The sequence below is a fragment of the Pseudomyrmex gracilis genome, unplaced genomic scaffold (assembly GCF_002006095.1).
Source record: "Pseudomyrmex gracilis isolate BER0280 unplaced genomic scaffold, ASM200609v1 scaffold_74, whole genome shotgun sequence".
Classification (NCBI taxonomy): Eukaryota; Metazoa; Arthropoda; class Insecta; order Hymenoptera; family Formicidae; genus Pseudomyrmex; species Pseudomyrmex gracilis.
Window position 1 is genome coordinate 300004 of NW_018020658.1, and position 17847 is coordinate 317850.

The following is a 17847-nucleotide window of genomic DNA, read 5'->3' on the forward strand; positions in this document are numbered from 1 at the left end:
TCGTTGCGAGCGCCAATGGAACTTTTACTCACAGAAGGCGAGTAGTTCTATGCCAGCCAATCATCCGTCCGCTGAAGCTGTAGCCAATTGCAAAACGTCCGGAAAAAAAAAGGCTGTCTGGGCGCTGTCATCGACTGTCTGCAGCGTGTGTAATGGATTCAAGATGTCCGCGGAGCATTGGCACGGAAGACGTTCCAGTGGTCTCGTCGAGACAACGTGATTTTTTTTTTTTTACACCCACGACAAGTCGCTCCTCGTGCTGGTTTCCGTGCCGCGGGGATTGATTGCGGACAGTCTACCCCCGATCTTTTCAACGACGCCTTCAACGAGAGGGAGAGACAACCGCGAGAACCGCGATGACGTTCCGCGGCAATAGCTGATCCCGCGTGGCACCTTCGATGTCAGTGGAGGAGGATGATTTCTCAAATTTTTCGACGTCCCAGACCAGAAGTGAATCATCCGGTGAGTTCTGAGCTACTTCCCGATTCTGTATCACCAAATTCGCAACACGAAAGAGTGGTTCGTCGGTTGACATTGAAGCCGACGAAGGATACGCCGCATCCGATTGTGTACACACCGTGTTGTGTTGCGTGTGTTTAACACGACGAAATTAAAAATTATATTATTTTGCACAAAAAAGTTATCTGCGTCAAAAATGACACGGACTTGTGTGATGAAAAATTGTGTTGCGCTTGTGTTTTTCTTCAGGTTTTTTTTTTATTGCGAAATGAAAACATTGTCACACGCATATTGTGACAATTGTGAATCTCCAATGAGACGTAGCGTTAATTAGCCATTATATATGCTATTGTTGAGAGACAGCTGTAGTCACTTTTAACAAAATGACAACCATATGTAGAGATCTACGTAGCTGAATACATGATGTTTATTGATAATCTGATATTTGATGCTTTCGCGGTGTGTTTGTTAACGTACAAAGATGTTTTTTTTTGGGTTTGAACCGCGTTAGTGTCATTCTTATACCGATGTTTCATTAATATTTCAGCTCACTTCATCAGGGTTTAAAGAGCAACCTGGTACTTAATCGATAATGTTCAATAAAATTGTTATTTTGTACAAAACTTCTTTATAGCTTTTATTTTGCTGCAACTTAGATCGCACAACTGCAATATTTTAAAACACTATTGTGATTTGTTTCAGTTACATTAGATTATCAACATGACTCCACAACTGAATCGAAAGCGTGGCTCATCCGTCAGTTTTACCAGAGCAAAAGAAGACAGCGAGGATGCCGAGGATGAGATTCATATATCTCTAGCACCCTATATACAAACATACCTAGCACACAGTAGTCAGGGATTGGGATGTTGCGGTGTAAGCTTGCCAGTGCCGTTCGAACGCGCAGCTCCACGATCATGGTGGAATCCTAGATTCGATTCGGAGATACTGGAGGAACAATATAAGAGAAGTGCCTTTCCCCAAATTAGATTAAGATTTCGGTTCGTATCAACGTTACATACTGACAATAATGCGATTTCGATGTTTGCGAATCAGAAAAATTTATGAATTTTTTTTGTTTTCCGTAGGTACGCTCTCACGTATATTCTGTTGGTGTCTTTATCATGGCTAACGTATTTTGTGATAATCGGCGGTGAAAACGATGCGCTGACATGGGCGGCGATAGCCGGCGTTTGTGGTATCGTCAGCGTCACAGTCGCGGCTGTGTTGTATTTAACACACACGGATTACTACAAGTCCCGCGTACTACCGATTTCTCTGGGAGTAGCGTTCGTGCTCTGTTTCCTGTCCCTGCTCTTCCTCGCTATGGTACCTCCCCACATGGACGGACTGACTCTGGTCGGACATTTCGCTCTATGCACAGAGATCTTATTACTTATTTACACGGTATTGCCGATGCCGCTCTACGCCTGCGTAGGAATATCCACGTTTTACTCGTTTATGTTCGAGTTTTTGACCGCTTATCTGTACGGCCCCAGAGACGTGGAACGAGTTGTTGTGCAACATAATTACTCGGAAATGACAGCCGACAGTGGCGCGCTGGCATCCGCGCGTTCGTCCATGAAGAATCCTTCAATTGTTACTGGTCTACGGAATGTGATACGTAATATTAGTGATCTTACTACGATTAGCAGCACGGAAACGATGTTGACGCTGGTGCGTGAAGGCAGAAATACGATGAGCTTGGGCTCGAGATTCTCTCTGGAACAAGAAGCTCAACAAATGAACGACGCTTTAAGCAGTTCGAATATCCTATCGAGATTAAATTCCACTGTACAATCGGCGATCGCCGTTAACTCGTCGTCTGTAGATAATTATGCTAGTGATAGTTTGTTCGCCGATGATATTGATTTCTCCACGAATCTCGCAATAAGAATCTTGATGCAGATTTGCATCCACTTGATAGGCGTGCATATCTTAATAATGACCTTCGTGAGAATGCGCGGCACATTTATGAAGGTCGGTCAGTCTCTTCTGGTACGTCGCCAGCTGGAAATGGAGAAGCAATTGAAAGAGAAGATGATACACTCGGTGATGCCGCCAAAGGTTGCGGACTGGCTCATGGAGGAGAGCGAGCGCGAGAGAGAGCGAGAAGATTCTTTGAAGAAGGGCTCGATACCTTCCAATAACACTGACATCCGTTCGTTGTTCCGCCCATTTAACATGCACTCGATGGAAAATGTCAGTATTCTATTCGCCGATATTGTTGGATTTACTAGAATGAGCTCGAACAAGACTGCCGAGGAATTAGTGGGCATTCTCAATGATCTGTTCGAACGTTTCGATGATCTTTGCGAGCATCACGGATGCGAAAAGATCTCAACGTTAGGGGACTGTTATTATTGCGTGAGCGGATGTCCCGAACCGAGATCCGATCACGCCAAGTGTTGCATAGAAATGGGTCTGGGTATGTAAAGCACATGTTTGTTATTATAATACGCGCTGCTCTCAGACAATGTCAATCTAACGCTACATACGTTGCTTTTGTTTTTCGATAGCTATGATCGAAGCTATAAAACAATTTGACATCGAGAGACGGGAAGGTGTGAACATGAGAGTGGGCGTGCACACGGGCACTGTTCTGTGCGGAATTGTAGGTACTAAGAGATTTAAGTTCGATGTCTGGTCGAACGACGTGACTCTTGCGAACAAGCTGGAGAGCACGGGCAAACCTGGCCGTGTGCACTTGAGTGAGAACACTTTGAGATTTTTGGGAGATCAGTACATCACGGAGGATGGGGAGATAGTCAATGGTGAGTAAACGCGATGTCGAAAGAAAAACAGAAGAAATCGGAGAGACGTGAGTTTCTGTTTTATAAGTTGTGTATTTTTCATCTCTCGTTTCACAGGTGTTAAAACTTACTTCATCAGAGCCCGCAAATCGGACTTCATGAATCAGTTCATCACGAACGTCGCGTCGCCCAAGAGCATCTCGCCGTTGCTGCAATCGCGAAATCGCGTGGCGTCTTGCAACACTCAAACCAAACCGCGGCATCACTATCTCTACATGGTCACCAACGCGAGCAACTACCGAATGAAGGCCAATTCGTTGCCCAGTATCTTGGACTCCGAAAACGACGGCGACACCATGGACGAAAAAGAAGATTCGAACAAGAGTCCGACGTCCACCGCTAGCTACGGCAAAAAGAAAGTGCGGAACAAACCGTGGAAATATCTGCAGAGACAGCGAACGACCGAGGAAATGACACCATTGGAAATAGAAGAAGGGAGGAATATCGCTATGGGACGAGCGAAACCCGACATTCCGATGTATGAGGAATGCAACGGATTCAGACAGGTTAGCAGCCTTATTGTTCTGTTATCTTTTTGTCTAACGAGATCGTGTACTTTACGATTTGAGATACATATATAGTTGGCTTTCACCGATACGTACGTAGGTTCCTCTGAACAACGGCGTCGAAATGGATCCGAATCCTGTACCTTCTAGTCCTTTATTATCTGGTCAAGAACCGATTAGTCACGCTTCTTCCCTTTGCAGCAGAAAAGATTCCGGAATCAAGAGCAACAGCAGACGGAGTAGTATACAACAACAGGTATCTGTTTTCTTTATTAACTTAGTGAAAAAATCTCGTACGTGCTAAGTGACACAATTGGATATACATTGTTTTATAAATAATACTCTTTTTGCAGTTGTTCTTGATGAATGGTATGGCTCAGGGTGATTTATTAGCACACAGAGTCAGTGGTTATTATACTTCTAGTTCGACGTTGAACTCCACGCACGAACCTTCGTCTTCGGTGCCTCCTTATCCGTTCCCGCCAATGGTGACCGATACCTTTGGTGCATGTTTTCAAAAACTTCGTAAACAATCCGATCTCCAGTTAATTAGGTGAGCAAGGCTGCTCTTAGAAATTGTGTTTTGAAAATTTTGGCAAACTATTTTCCAAGTAAATGATTTTTGTGTTTCAAGATGCGTTCAAGACAACGTGACCTCGCAACGTTCGTATTTCGTCAAACCGCCGCTCTCGAGCATCACTCTCTTTTTCAAGAACAAAGAAATGGAAAAGGAGTATCGGGAGAATGCGCACAAGGCCAACGAGAGTATCGGCGGTAATCCACCCACTCTGGCCACTTCGAGATTCAACACGTACTTCGACATTCTGATATCCGCTCTGGTTTACACGGCCATCACCGTCTCTCTTTTTCTGCTGTGCAAACCGACGGTATATTACTCCGTGTTCTTCGTACTCGCCACCACCATTCAAGTGATCGCGGTATCGCTATGCACTCGGCAGCTTCTATATCCAAACACCGCGCACGCAACGTTCACGCAGAAGATATTCAAGTTCTTCTCGCTGTGGTATCCGTGGCACGTGTGCGGCGCTATCCTGGTCGGTCTACCGATCATCTCCATCTTGCTTAATTTCACGTGCAACGTTTTACGCAGTCTCAACAATTTTGAGTACTACTACAGCTATCTGATCTTCGTCGGGCTCGTTCATTTTTGCAATTTTACGCAGCTTAACTGCTGGATGAAGAATCTGCTGGTAACCCTGACTGGCGTTCTGTTCATATGCCTCGTGATGAGTCACATATCGCCGTATCATCAGATGAATCTCAGTAATAGTAATAGTAGTAGCGGTAGAGGTCGTAGCAACACATCGCAATTGGTCGCGCTGCATCCGAACATGTTGAAACCGATTGCGAGCGATCTGGACGCTACGAGAGATTTTCTTTCCGCTGCAGCTACGACAAAAGTGCCGCCGTCGGTCGCGACGCATGTACGGCAAGAGGCGTCTTCCGCGACTCGAGAGGCGGCTCACATACCATACAACGAAAGATTGTACAATTCCGAAATATATCTCGATATGGTGCTGCTATTGTTACTGGTTTGGTTTTTGAACCGGGAATTCGAAATCAGTTACCGGCTGTGCTTCCACGGCAACGCGGTGGCGGCGCGCGACAAGGCGCGCGTACAGTCGATGAAGAACCAAGCTGACTGGCTGCTTCACAATATCATACCCAAGTACGTCGCCGATCAGTTGAAGACCACCGCCAAGTACTCGCAGAATCACAAGTCTGTCGGCATCATATTCGCCAGTATCGTCAACTTCAACGAGCTGTACGACGAGTCGTATCTCGGCGGCAAAGAGTATCTCCGCGTGCTCAACGAGCTCATAGGCGACTTCGACGAGCTGCTCGAGAAGCCGGAGTTCGCGAACGTCGAGAAAATCAAGACGATTGGCAGCACCTTCATGGCCGCGAGCGGTTTGAATCCGCAGGTGAGGCAGCAGAGCGAACACGAGTACACGCATCTGTTTCAGCTGCTGGACTTTGCGGTTGCGATGCACAAAGTAATCTGCGACTTCAATCGAGATCTGTTGGGCTTCAAGCTGATTCTACGAATCGGCTTCAACTACGGCGACGTAACGGCCGGCGTGATCGGCGCCACCAAGTTGTATTACGACATCTGGGGCGACGCGGTCAACATAGCGTCGCGAATGGACTCCACCGGAGTGGCCGGCAGAATACAGATGGCCAGCAATAGCCTTGACGTTTTATCAGAGCGATACGAATTCGAGCCGCGGGGACAGGTGTACGTCAAAGGCAAGGACAATATGGACGTATTTTTGTTGGTAGGTAAGAAAGGGAATGCTTGTACATGAAACGATCCTCATTGTTACATGAGGATCGTTTTGGGTCAATTGTGCCGATATTTTCTCGCGCGACGATATACATTACCTATATGATCTAACGTGTGGCCTGCATTGAGATCGTAATAGCATTTAGATTAGATAGACATTCATCTTTAGTATCTCGACAGTTGTAATAATTTTTACATATAATTTTCCATATAATTTGATACATTCAAAGTGTTTTTTTTTTTTTGAATTGCAAGAAATTGATGACTTATTGTTCGTTTTAATTTTTTGGGATTTTTTTAACCGCATGATTGTGTAGTGAAAAAAACAACTACACGTATATATAATTTTCTTTTAACAATGCGTACGTGTTCAATATACAGTAAGTAAAAAAGCAAAAGTATTACATACATATATACTCGAGTTTTATATAGTATTTATATATAAATTAATATTTTTTTATTATTTAATTCGCACGTATGTGTGTGTGTGTATCACCACTCGAGAATGGAAAAGTCAAAAAAAAGAAAAACAAACAAACTGCGTGTTGCAAATAACGACCAGATACTAATGATGGATAGATATATCCGTAATGATACTAGAATTATGCCGAAATATCATTAGAGGAACATACACACGGAACGGATATATAAGTGAGGTTTATATATATAAAAGAGAGAATAATGTAAGATATATCTCGGTTATGAGCGCGCGCGCGCGCGCGCGAGTAGTAGTCGATTAAGTGTGTGTCTAAGGGATGAAGAAAAATAAAAAACGTACTCGCCTTACATTTGTTGACTGCTCAAAAAAAAAAAAACTCAAAGCTAACGAGAGATATTTATTAACAATGAGAGATGTTATATTGTATTTTTGTAAATATTGTCAGTGACATATAAATATATATATATGTATACAAAGCAAAAGGGGGAGATTGAAGAGAATATATATCATAGGAGACTGTTCGAGATCTGCCTTCGTCTCGACGAGTACAAAACTGGATCAGGGATGAGAGAGAGAGAGAGAGAAAAAGAGAGAGAGAGAGAAAGGGGGGGAGTTTTAGGTGCATTTTATGTATGTATGTTATGTATCGAGCATCGAAATATATATAGATGTTATTTGTGTACGAGTGTATATATATATGTATATATACACGTTTGTATATGTATTTAGATACCGTGAGTGCATTTTATGAGAATATATGTATATTTTTTTTTACCGTCTGGAGTTAAAAAATCTCGCCGGAGAGGTTTTTTTATTACGGCGACTGAGAGCGAATTAAAAGAATAAAAAAAAAAAAAGAAAAAAGAAAATCGTTCGTGTGTGAAATTTAAGACGAGCGTGGCGCGCGTTTTTCGTCGAAAAACTGTCAATAATCTAATGGCAAAGAGTGCGTTTCTCGCGCGACGAAAACAAAAAAAAAAAAATCAACGAAATTTGAAACAACCCTCGTCTTTTTACGAGAATTTAAATGTAACAAGTCGTAAAAATATAATATAAAGAGAAACTTAATTTTTTTACACAGTCTTGTCTTCCTGTCTCTCTGCATGTCGTGACACGTCACGTGCTTCTTGATCTGAAAGTAGGACGCGTTGCGAGCTTCGCTTAACGATTTTTTTCGATCTGCGATACCTATAATAAAATAAACGCGCGGAGAGCGAATAAAAAAAAATAAAAAAAAAAATTAAAGAAATTTTTGCAAACGACGTTGTACACCAAAGACCGACGAAGTAACAATCCGGGCTGCAAATGTGTGTGTGTGTATGTGCAGATCGTGCTTAGAATTCGTTAGTGCAGACAGTAGTGCACTACGACGAACGAATAGTGCGCGTGCATGTGTGTGTGCGATGTTTTAAATAACACTTACATTCCAAACGTAGCGCTCGCGACTGAACAAATTCGCGAAATGACGTGATCAATGTTGTTGTTGTTGTTGTTGATGTTGATGTTGATGTTGATGTTGATGTTGATGTTGTTGTGTAGTAAGCGAAGCGCTTCTTTGTCGTCGTTGAACATTTTGCTGTACATTTGGGACACAAAAAAAAATCTGCTTGCGTCGAATTCCAAAGATAATTTTAATGCATTTTTCTCTTTTAATTTTAACGAGCGACACCATGTTCGATGAGATTCATGCCGAATGTAATAAGAAAAAAAAAAAAAGAAATGAATATTTATGTACATAATACATCTATATATTATTGTTAATATGCAATTTTTCAAGGGACGCTGACGCTGAAACAACGTCGTTTTGTTGTCGTTGTACTTGCGAATGCAAACGTAGTAGTGCAATAATAATAAATAAATTTTACGCGACTCGATTATATGTACGTTCTGCATATGTATATATGTAACAAATGCATGTAACGCGCTGTACATCGTTGAAGACACGAACACTCTCTAACGTAACTCGACGAGAATATATTTTTTATCCGTATAAAAGAAAAAAGAATATTTATATGTGCATACGGAATGTGTGTGTGTGTGTGTGTGTGTGTGTGTGTCAAAATGACTGGAGCTACATCAAGGGTATTTAACGCCAAGGACCGTTCCAGAATCTTCGCGCAATGTGCATTGAGTTACGAGAAAAGATGGATTCGTCGCAAAAAAAAAAAAAAAAAAAAAAATCAACTCACTGAAACATTTCTTCGAAAAAATTTATAAGCAATTATAAGTTTTTAATTATATTACGAATAAAATAAATATCTATGTAAACTTACATTGGGTGAAATTTTCATGGTGAACGTGAATTAAATCTGTGAGATATTGCATTCGCCGAATTAGGAGAAAGGAGGATGAGACACGTCTCATCTCTCTCGCTCGAACACATCGAGTGAAATAAAGCAACACACCTCTGATCGGCAGCAGCGCTTGTGCGAATTTTTTTGCAGAAGAGATTTCAGGGAACACTGAATGTGTACGATTGTTATTGTCAATGCAATTTCTTTATTACAATATAATATATATACAAGATTGTGTAGCTGGTTCCACTTCGAGCTGTTTGTGTTGTGTACAAAAAATCGCGGGGCGAAATCTGGCAGTTTGCGAAAACGAACGAGTTCCTGCCGTTTTTTTCTTTTTTTTTTTTTTTGTTCTTCGCCTGGCGTGAAATTAACATTTATTAAAAATTTACAACAAAGTGCGATAATTACTTCGTTTTTCTGGGCGTGTGTGTGTGTGCTCAGGCCCAATCACGAAGCCATCCAGATATTACAGACTTTTTGGTACTCGATTTTTTTTTTTTTACACTTTTAAGGGTTGAACGTATAAAAAGAATCAACGCGAGGTGAATCGCGCGAGATGACAAAAAATCCTTTTTGTAATACCAGAATGACTTCCCCGTACTGCAATTCTAATTATTCTAATTGATTTTTGTGCCATGTAACACACGTAGACCTCTCGTCAATGGTCACCATATAATAAATGTACATACATTACTTGTCGCAGTTAGCGTACGCGATTCTTAAAAATAAAAAAAAAAAAAACAATATGGCAAAAAAAAAAGGATGAAGATGTGAAACATTCTGCGTGCGTGTGAGTGTGTGATAAAAAACTTGGCGATACGTTTTTTTTACGCGTGTCGTTGTCGTTCCGTGTCGAAGAAGGAAAAGTAAATGCGCTTCTGTAAGAGAGAGAGCTAAGCATCTCTCACGCTCTGAGCAATGAAAATTACCTTTGTCACCTGAGCTATCTACCTCTTCTCACACAAATTTTCTACAAAAAAAAAAATCCCGCAAACTTGAAAAGAAACGCAAGAGTGGAATGTCTGGGAAAGTGGCGCGCGCACGTGCGCCGCGAGACAATTTTTTTTGTTCGAACGAGATTAAATCGAAAATTGTTTTGAATTTGTCGAATTTGAAAACGCGTCGCTTCAACGCGGCGGGGAACAAACGTAAATGGCAATGCACGCGAGACGGGAAATCTAAGGACGTAACAACAATCGCTTACAACAAACAAGAAATCCGTCTTGTGCGCAAAATGCATTCTATCGTCAGCCTAGAAGAGACAACCGAGACGTGTGTGAAACAAAATGCGTTTGTTTTTTAAAGTGGACTAAAACGTGTTTTGATATGTTACTGTATACGGTATAGAATTGATAGCGAGACTCCTCTGGTGTGATTCTTCTCTCGTTTCTGCGTTTTCAACAACCTATATGCAATATTATTTCTACAGAAAGAAAGAAAACACCCGAATTGTCTTCGAAGTGATTCTGCAACAATTGCACGATTAAATCTCACGTTCTTTTGACCGCCTACTTCTTAATTGCATTTAATTGTCATTTGCACGTTTTGTGTTTTTTTGTTTTTTTTTTATTAATTATTATCATCATTAATTACCTTAAAATTTGTAATCGTCTTAATATACAGATTTCGTATGGCATTCTCTTGCTTACATCCTCTCGATTAAAACTGCCGAGCGAAAAAACTTTTTAATGAATATATAGGCGCGGTAGTATACGCAAAATTGTTTTTTTTCGCCGTCGATCTCTCTTAAGTTTTGTTTATTGCGAATTTCGATTTTTCATCGCGAGAAAGAACTTGGCTATAAGGAAGACGTTGATCGATCCTTTTCTTTTGTTTTATAACATACATAAAAATCCTTTTCCTCGGCGTCGACCTCTCGGTTGGGAGTGGGTGGGCATGAAAAAAGGCACTCGCGCCTCGGAAAAGATCAACGATAATCGCATTATTATAATATGAAACATTCGAAACGCAATATACACATATACATGTATTAGACGAGCGATTACGATTCTTTTCTTTTTGTTTTTTTTTGTGTTTTTTTGTTTGTTTGTTTTCTCTTCTATCTTCGCGCGGAGATAGAAAGAAAATCTCTCAATCCGTTATGTAAGATTGTATTGTACAATATATATATATATATATATATACCTCTATATCTGTATAGATACATTATATGACACCGATGTTAATAAACTATACTTCGAAATCCTTAACGTAGTATACAACAGATGTGTTCTTTTTAGCTGCACTGTCTTTGCGAAAATTTTCGCTTCCCTTCTTTGTCTCTCTTTCTCGCGTGGAAATCAAAACGCGTATATTGTGATCGATAAAATCGATAAAAAAAAAAAAAAAAATACAAGCACGTAGCTAAAGAGAACAGATCCAACATGCTACAAATACTACCGCAGACTTCGGAGACATAGTTCGGAAATTAGCGCGAAAAAGAAAAAAAAATGTAAGAAAAAAAAAAAAAAAATAGAAGAGGAAGTGAAAATATTCTACAATAATTTTATTTCTCTCGCACACGATAGTCACATTTCTCTCGTACAACATATTCTCAAGCTGGCAGTTCCGAAAAATCACTCGACACACAACATATCGTTTTAAAAGTTCAGTCGTTCCACACACATTTTATCACAATAATTCGCTTCTTCTCGAGCAATCTTCCCCTAATCTCGATTGACTCAATTCGTCGAAGAAAAACAAAAGATATAACATCGCGTGATGTACGAGTTAAAACTGATGATTTGGACCGTGTTATCCGAGAACCGTATTATCTCATATTTGAATGCCCGTATCATCTAGATATTTATACTTAAAGAGTATCAGAATGTGTGTGTTTAATGCAAGGTTTTTTAATCTAGTAAATACCAGGAAAAATAGTTTTACATGTGATTTTCTACCTGTTATCTAAACAGATACCACGATACTCTTGATATATAAATAACTCGAATGACACGGACACTATGGAGATAATATAAGTTATAAAAATTATAATGTAGAATCAAGCATGCGGATACTACCCGAATAATATGAGTTCGAATAACCGGTTATTATTCCAAGAAACCGGACATCATCAGTTCTAGTATAAATATCTTGAAGACATTGTGTCGTCAATACACACGTAACACATTGGACGTGAAAAAGATCACAAAACGTTGAAAAACTTGATATATCGGCCATAATTTGTCTTTCTCAAGCATAAATATCTTAAAGTTGATAAGTTACTCTAAAATCGATAATAAATATGAGAAAAAAGAGGGAAAATATAAGAACAATGTAATATAAAAAAAACTCATGGCTACATTTTTGTATTGCGGACGCAATTGAACGATTTGTTTTAAAGCGAGGAAAAAATGCAGAAAAATTGTCTCGTCAGTCACACCATCGTAGATATAAATTTGTGTTCACGACTTGTACCCAAGACTTATTCGAAGCACTTAATAATCAAGTATGAGCACGATACATGCTCAATGTAAAACACACTTTCTCAGTTGTTTAGGATCGTCTTTTATCCGGCCGTCTCTCAGTGGAGAACGTTTGTTTGTTTTTTTTTTTTCATTTTTACAATAATTTATAATCGTTTATTGAGTTAGACCAACTATGTAAAGTGTGGCTCTCTAAAACTGTCTGCTACGTAGGCCCGGCAAATAGAGCCGCGATTCCCGTATCACTGGCGTTTTTCGAGATCTCGTCCACGCGCACCGGCTGAGGTTTACCGAACACTTCTATCCGCGGCAAATTGTCTATTTTGACTTCCTTGCGAAACAACTGACCTACGCTTCTGCCGATAAGCTGTAAAAGATGCATCAACACCCGACCGGTTAATTGTTTTTCGACACGTTATCAATTTCAATGAAGAAACGAATATGTTAACACTCGATTAACGTTACCTGATTCGTAATTTTCTTGAAGAGATCCTTCTTTCCTTTCTCCACCTTGTTGCCCTTCGTACTGACCACCGACATTTTCTCATCGAACCGCTGCAAGTCAGCGGGATTGACTCCCGGGATTTGCTGCATCACTTCGATGATATTTGGAAACTTGGGTCTAAGGCACTCATAGACCTGCGCACCTAGAGTTATGAGAGAACCCTGATTAGCCTCGTGCTGACCATGTAACTGTAAACCCTGGAGAACGGCGACCATAATATGTGCTGCCATAGAAGGAGTCAGGCTGCCGTCAGCTGCCAGTGCTCGAACCACAGGTCCGGTCAACATCGTCGCTTTGAGACTCGCGTTCGAGTCGTTCCACGCGAGCGCTCTAAAAATAAAAAAATAAAAAAAAAAACAAGCATGTTCCAAAAAGTAACTCTTACGAGACGTTACATCTTACTGCACAGAGCGGACATAACAATTACCCTAGCACGCAGAGAACAATGCTGTGACACGTGGACGGATGACGCAGAATGAAAGCCCCGAGTTCGCTGACAACCTCGGCAATGATGCTGTTTCCTCGCGAAACCGGAGGATCCACCGCCATCCCGCCGTTGTCCTGTTCCATGGTGTCCGGAGGAGTGGCGTCGCTGGCGGCTCCGCCAACCAGAGCAACTTTGAGTACATCCACAAAGTCTCGCGTCAGATTTCGGTTCAGCATGTCGTCGATGACCTCTTGCGTGTCGGTGTTCTCCTCGTCCAATCCACCGGATTCGTAAAGACGCGCGATGTACTGCCATTTCGCGCTTAATCTTTGGCACACTGATGAAAGATTGTAATTGCGAATGTACTTCTTCAACGCTTACATAGATAGCAATAAGAAGTGTGAGAAAAGAACGAAAGTGAATTCACTTACTGTGTGTGGATACGTGAGCGAGCACAGGCACTAGTACGCTCTCATAGAAAGCCGGCGGACATGAGTATATGAAGGGTTTCACGAACACGCGTATGATTGGTCGTAATCTGTAGTCCGGAATCGCCTAGAGCAAAATGGAAATAATTTTTAAATCATTTTTTGTTTTTTTTTCAATAAAAAACAAATGTTTCCTCGCAATATGAAAGTTTAATAAAAGATTACCTCCATGTTTGAAAAAACTGAATTTAACAATGCCGGTGCGAGTCCGGGTAATTGATAGAAATCTCGACCGATCATGTGACAGCCGCTGCCCAGCATGTGGTAACACTGGTCGTGAATTGTGCTAAGGAATGATTGCATTCGAACCAACGTGGTGTTGGACGGTTGATCCGTTTCGCTCGTGTTGTCGTTGGTTATATTCACGCCCAAAAGATTTGCCTTTTCCGATTCCAGAAGTCCGTGAGCATTCTTGTAGCCCTAGATATAAGAGTAGTTTTATATTCAATATCTGTTCAACATATCATTAAAAAAAAGAATCAGATTTTGATAGATAAAATTATTACATCTGAAAGAGCGGCGAGAGCCGGAGGACTAAAGAGAGCGTTCATCGTTCGCAGCAGCGCAAACAGCGTTGGTAGAACGGGAATCACGTGGGGTGTGGCGGGGTTACGGTAAACCGGATTGCCGCTTTCACTGAGCGCGGCTACGAATCCTCCCCGTGCGGCGCGATCGGGATCCTCGGGAATCGAGCATCGTTTGACCACGCTCAGTACGGTGCAAATGTACATCATGAGATCGTTGCGATTAGACCTGGCTGGATCTTCTAATATGTTCTCCACCGGCGGTCGGTCCAATCCCACGAATCGCATGAGCTCTAGCGGTCCCTTGAACCATTCCGTGCCCAGTGCGATAAACTTGCTCGACGTGTCGCCGATCACTTCCGCGACAAATCGCGTCTGCCTCTCGTAATCGCAGAAGTGATTGGAAATGAGAAGCAACGCCTCATAGAGCGTGACGCTCTCTATTCGGGATAACGGGCTGGGTTCCCGAGTTAAGCTGCGCACCATCGTGTGTATCTGCTCAAATACCGGCAGCAACAACAACGGATACTTGAGACTGATCTTCACCATGAGACTGGCCGCGTGTTTGCGCACGTTCTTCGTCGCTCGTGAACGACTGCGTTCGCTCTCGCCAGGTGCTTCGAACACCAGCGCGGCGAAAATTTTTTCGAGTACGCGCGGCAGAATAGCGACACCTGGCATCGCCATCGAGCCAGTCGACATAGACAGAAACACAAAGAGCGCGCTTATGCACGAGAGTAGGGCCGACAGCAACCAGGGATCCTGCGGCGAGTAACTTAGGCACAGTTCCAACAGCTGAAGACCGGTTTGCACGCTTGGTCGTTCGTTGATAAACAAAACTCGCGACACGACCGAATCGAGCGCTTGAGCAAGCGCCTCCCATTCGAGATATTCTCGATCGCTCTGATCGCTCTTGTACTGCAGATTTGCCATGCCCTTTGTGATCTTTGCGGTCAGCCACTGTTGCACGTACATGAATGTCACCAAAGGAGCAACCATGGTCGCGTGTCTGAACCCTTCCAGCAGATCCATTCTGAAGCGATGGAGAAACACATTGAATTCCTCCTCGGAATCGTAATCGGCGAGGCAGTACGTGGTTATGCCGTTGCTCTGTCTGTTTTGCGGATACGTAACGCGAATCAACTTGGGCGCCGTGTGCTCCACGTATTTGGGTACATATGTAAGAAGCAACGAGTCGGTCTTGATCTGTTCATGCTTGAACAGCATTATCCAAATCGCATTCGCTAAATGCGTAAGCGTGAGACTGGGATACATGGTGAATGTAAGCACAGTGTCTAGAAAAAGATTAAAATGTGTCGGTCGCACGCTAGAAGCGTCGTCCTTGCCCCACAAGGTACAAAGCTGCGTCGACATTCCCGTCAGTACCTGAAACAATCATGTAAACATAAAAATAATGATCATGTTTTTCACAGAAGTGATTATAGATAATTAATCAGCACAATTGACGCGTGTCAAGAAAATATTACTTGTGTGAGCTTTTTCAAGAACAGATAATGATTCTCGTGAAAATCCGTCGGTCCTGCGAGTGACGGCGGAGCGGTCGCCGCTGTGTAAATGAACCTCAGGGCCTCTTCCGAGAATAGAATCATCAGTTGCTTTCGATCTTCGGCCTTGCCCTTGCGATTCACTATCTGAAGCAGGCATTCGGCGGCGGCGCACTGAAATATCGGATCTCCCAACAGTAGGCATAGTATCTGCAACAATCTCCCGTCCTCGGCCATCACATGGTTTATGGAAACCCACTCTACAAATCCCGTTAGAGTAGACAGCACTACCTGTTTTATAAAAGAACATATCATATAGAGATCCTTCGTCTAAATATTCATAAGTGTGTATTCTCTTTAAAAACACGAGATCTTACTTGAACGACTTTGCCATGCGCAGCGGCTTCGGACGTCTGTCCCAAGGCATTCTTCTTTTGAAATTCGGAAAAGTGCTGTTCCATCAGTCTCAGAAAGAAGCTAAATATCTCCGCCATGTTTGTGGTCAACGCCTGATATATGTCTTTTCTTCTCTGATTGGATTCAAGCGTTTGCAACAGAGCCACATCTTCGACCAGTCTGAGAAACACCAGTAGAACCAGTTCGGTCTGGCTCTCTCCCCGCGAGCAAACTTGACTGAGCTCGCCCAGCAATGTGGGCCACTGTTGAGGCCATTCTCGTTTGATCATCTCGACCACCACGCGCGACAATGCGTCTTTTATATGCGCCTCCTCTTGCAGCAACGGCTCGGTCCCTTCCTGAAGCAGCTTCATCGCGTTCTCCTTGATAAAAATTTTCTCCGACTGAGATATCTGCGTCCATCTGTACTTGACGCAATGCTCCATCAGCTGCAGACCGAAGTGACGCACGACCGAGCTTCGATTTGGCGATTTCTGTGCCAGATATAAGCCGCATTGAGCGCACAGCGGTGAAGTCTCTTTGAATCTTTCGCAAGCGTTGTACACTTCCAATCGTTGTTGCTGAGGTACGTTCGGCGACATCATTATCTCAACCACTCGCGCCAATTCCGCTGATATCTGAGCCACATCGCCCGCTCCGAATTCCATTTCTGTATATAAATTCTTATATATGTGTAGGGTACGGCACTGAAATGCACAAAATAAAAACGATCGTGTTAAAAACATCAATTATCTCTAACGAAAAAAATATATATTTACGCATAATTGTTTTTTTTTTCTCAAAAGAATTCTTCTTATCTTCGTCAGATAAGAGAGACGAATGTAAATGAGATTTTTATTATTTCGGTGTTTAACATCTGTGCGCTTCCAATGTGCGCGATGATTAACATCGATTAATCGCCACATATATGTTCGGCGAACGGTTTTGCGTAAACAAAAATAAAACAAATTAATATTTACAGTCCAAGGAATCGCGCGGACATTAAGAGAGTAACAATTAAAAAACACATTGTGCCGGAGTGTATTTGCGCACAACAATATAACCATAAGGATCTTCTCTTATTTAACGTCGGGACTCGCGGAAATTTCGTTCTTTGATTAAAAATTCTCGTTGCGCGAACCAAAGAGTCACTCTCTCGTTGGTAACCGCGTTCGAACTCCCAGAAACGTGGGCCTCGCAAAAATTTTCCGAGAAGCTGATGCAAGACCCAAGTAACGCGGCGTTAAAATTTCCGCGCTACGGCGAAGAAGACCGACGAAGGGGAACATATTCCCCGAGGAGGAAAACCGCGTGCGTATATTCCCGCGGAACACACATCCGCACACTCGATCGCAAGGATGATCGCCGCCTGTTTGTTCAAAACGCGTCGCCGGGAAATAAATTTCCGGATTCGCATTTTTGTACCGCGGAAAAGGAGCACGCGGTAGAAGCAGCTTGTTGCCGACCATGCCTCCGCGATCCGGAAACCGCCGTTTTTTCTACCTACCTACCTCGCGAACGCGAGATCGTGACGATGATCCGCGGTAAGACCCGCGCACACGGCGTGTTGCTTTCTGTTTGTCGCGCCGTCCGTCAATTCATGCCCGGACTCGTGGAGATGAAATTTCGTCGCCGCGATGATGATCTCGTTACGTGCACCGCTCCTCGTCCACCAGGCCCAAAAGTTCCACCAGATTTTTCTGAGGGTTGCCGCACGCTGGCCGGACGATCGCAGCACACCGACGCGTGCTGCCC

General features: G+C 42.6%; 2 protein-coding genes across 3 annotated transcripts; one reads left to right on the forward strand and one right to left on the reverse strand.

Annotated features, from left to right (window-relative positions):
- The first annotated feature begins 139 nt into the window (after positions 1–139).
- Positions 140–6542, forward strand: LOC109854881 (adenylate cyclase type 9). Its single transcript, XM_020428448.1, has 8 exons — positions 140–462; positions 1162–1460; positions 1548–2887; positions 2979–3233; positions 3330–3778; positions 3879–4034; positions 4132–4331; positions 4413–6542. The coding sequence occupies exons 2-8, from the start codon at positions 1180–1182 to the stop codon at positions 6106–6108; spliced, it is 4377 nt and encodes a 1458-aa protein (XP_020284037.1). The 5' UTR covers positions 140–462; positions 1162–1179; the 3' UTR covers positions 6109–6542.
- Positions 6543–10833: 4291 nt separating this feature from the next.
- On the reverse strand, positions 10834–17820 carry LOC109854885 (exportin-5). Of its 2 annotated transcripts, none has more exons than XM_020428467.1 (9): positions 17604–17820; positions 16074–16799; positions 15679–15987; positions 14174–15577; positions 13833–14087; positions 13611–13734; positions 13180–13516; positions 12713–13082; positions 10834–12614 (listed from the first exon to the last, which is right to left on the reverse strand). In XM_020428467.1, exons 2-9 carry the CDS (start codon positions 16758–16760, stop codon positions 12453–12455), a joined length of 3648 nt encoding a protein of 1215 aa, XP_020284056.1. In that variant the 5' UTR covers positions 16761–16799; positions 17604–17820; the 3' UTR covers positions 10834–12452. The 2 variants fall into 2 exon arrangements, with proteins under 2 accessions (XP_020284056.1, XP_020284055.1); XM_020428466.1 differs by having other exon boundaries at positions 17600–17820.
- Positions 17821–17847: the final 27 nt, after the last annotated feature.

Bases quoted from the DNA above. Each gene is read 5' to 3' on its own strand.
- LOC109854881 (XM_020428448.1), top strand. From the start codon at position 1,180: ATGACTCCACAACTGAATCGAAAGCGTGGCTCATCCGTCAGTTTTACC. The intron at 2,888-2,978 runs GTATGTAAAGCA...GTTTTTCGATAG, and splicing joins TTGCATAGAAATGGGTCTGG to CTATGATCGAAGCTATAAAA. The intron at 4,332-4,412 runs GTGAGCAAGGCT...TTGTGTTTCAAG, and splicing joins TCCGATCTCCAGTTAATTAG to ATGCGTTCAAGACAACGTGA.
- LOC109854885 (XM_020428467.1), bottom strand. From the start codon at position 16,760: ATGGAATTCGGAGCGGGCGATGTGGCTCAGATATCAGCGGAATTGGCG. The intron at 15,578-15,678 runs GTAATATTTTCT...TGATTGTTTCAG, and splicing joins TCTTGAAAAAGCTCACACAA to GTACTGACGGGAATGTCGAC. The intron at 12,615-12,712 runs GTAACGTTAATC...CATCTTTTACAG, and splicing joins TCAAGAAAATTACGAATCAG to CTTATCGGCAGAAGCGTAGG.